This window comes from Arachis ipaensis, chromosome B10 (genome assembly GCF_000816755.2).
Source record: "Arachis ipaensis cultivar K30076 chromosome B10, Araip1.1, whole genome shotgun sequence".
Classification (NCBI taxonomy): Eukaryota; Viridiplantae; Streptophyta; class Magnoliopsida; order Fabales; family Fabaceae; genus Arachis; species Arachis ipaensis.
Genome location: NC_029794.2, coordinates 118827087 through 118828369, shown reverse-complemented (window position 1 = coordinate 118828369; position 1283 = coordinate 118827087). Strand labels below are relative to the sequence as shown.

Sequence of the window (1283 nt, the reverse complement as noted above, 5' to 3'; positions counted from 1 at the left end):
TAGGAATAGTTTGGTGTTTAAATTATTTTTCTTCAGGGTTTATAATGATGAGGAAGAATGGTTTCGTTCAATATTTGGTAAGTCTAAGAAAGAAGAAGCAATTCAAAATCAATACGAGTTTCTTGTTCAAAGAATGGGTGGTCCTATTCTCTACTCTCAGAGAAGAGGTAACTTTCGAATTCTTAAAGTTTGCCATAGGGTTCATTCAGGGCTTTATGCCTATCTATGCTTTTATTATCATCAACTTATTATTATTTGATTTCATCATATCAATTGAGTATTGTTTATTTGATTATTTCATATCATCCTTTATCATTGAATGAGGTATGGAATCTAAATAATAATATAGAGGATTATTGTCCCATTCAAATGTCATAAAGATTTTAACACTACTGTTGTATATATTATAAGTTAATGTGCATTTATGTATGTTGCGATCAACTTATATAATCTAATATCGCCTTGTAATTGTGAATTAAGAACCTTTCATGCTAGAGGCAAATTAGTCCATTCAGTGTGCATGTGAAAAAGACTACTAAAATAATGGTTTTATAACTAAACTTGAACTATTAGACAACGATGGCAGGGAAGACTGAAATTGAGAAATTAAGATTAAAAGATAAAAACTGAGAAACAATAACTAAATTAAGTTTTGTATTGTGTTTAATATAAAATATATATAATTGAATTATGTTTTAGTATTTTATTTGGTGGGAATAGATGCAATAATAAGATAAAGAATTAAAAGTAGAATAGAGATGAGGTTAAAGTGGTGAGTATGGTAGAAGGGATAGAATAAAAATTTGAAAAGTTAGATGATGGTATTTTTGAAAATAAACATTATTAAAATTTCAGTTCTTATTTTCAATCAATATCTTTTATCTTCATTTTCTAAAGATATTGAAGAGATTAAAATTTTGTCTTAGAATTAAAATTTTAATTTTAATTTTTGACCATAAAAAATAATACTGAATTTCAATCCTCTAATTTTAATTTCAGTATTTAAAAATAAATACTATCTTAAAGTGTGTTTTAATAGTTTTTTATATATTAAAATGATTTTGATTTGTAAATCAATTATTCTTTCACTTACAATAAATATAAAATAAGAATTGATTTGTAGATTTGATTAGATTTTAAGGGAGTTCACTAGCTCTCATAGACGGTGATGATTTGACAAAACTAGAGGCACACCAACAATAGTGGAAGATTGTGTAATATAAAATTTATAAATAGAAAATAGATAATAAAAATATAAAATCTTTTATTAATGATAAATTTAT

The 1283-nt window shown here is 24.6% G+C and overlaps 1 protein-coding gene across 3 annotated transcripts in view; it reads left to right on the top strand.

The window, feature by feature from the left end:
- Positions 1-1283, top strand: part of LOC107624210 (two-on-two hemoglobin-3) — a 19220-nt gene that overhangs the window by 3699 nt on the left and 14238 nt on the right. For all 3 annotated transcript variants that reach the window (XM_016326693.2, XM_016326692.2, XM_016326694.2), the window contains exon 2: positions 37-167. In XM_016326693.2, the coding sequence (XP_016182179.1) occupies positions 37-167 (131 nt within the window). The remainder of the gene's footprint in view (positions 1-36; positions 168-1283) is intronic.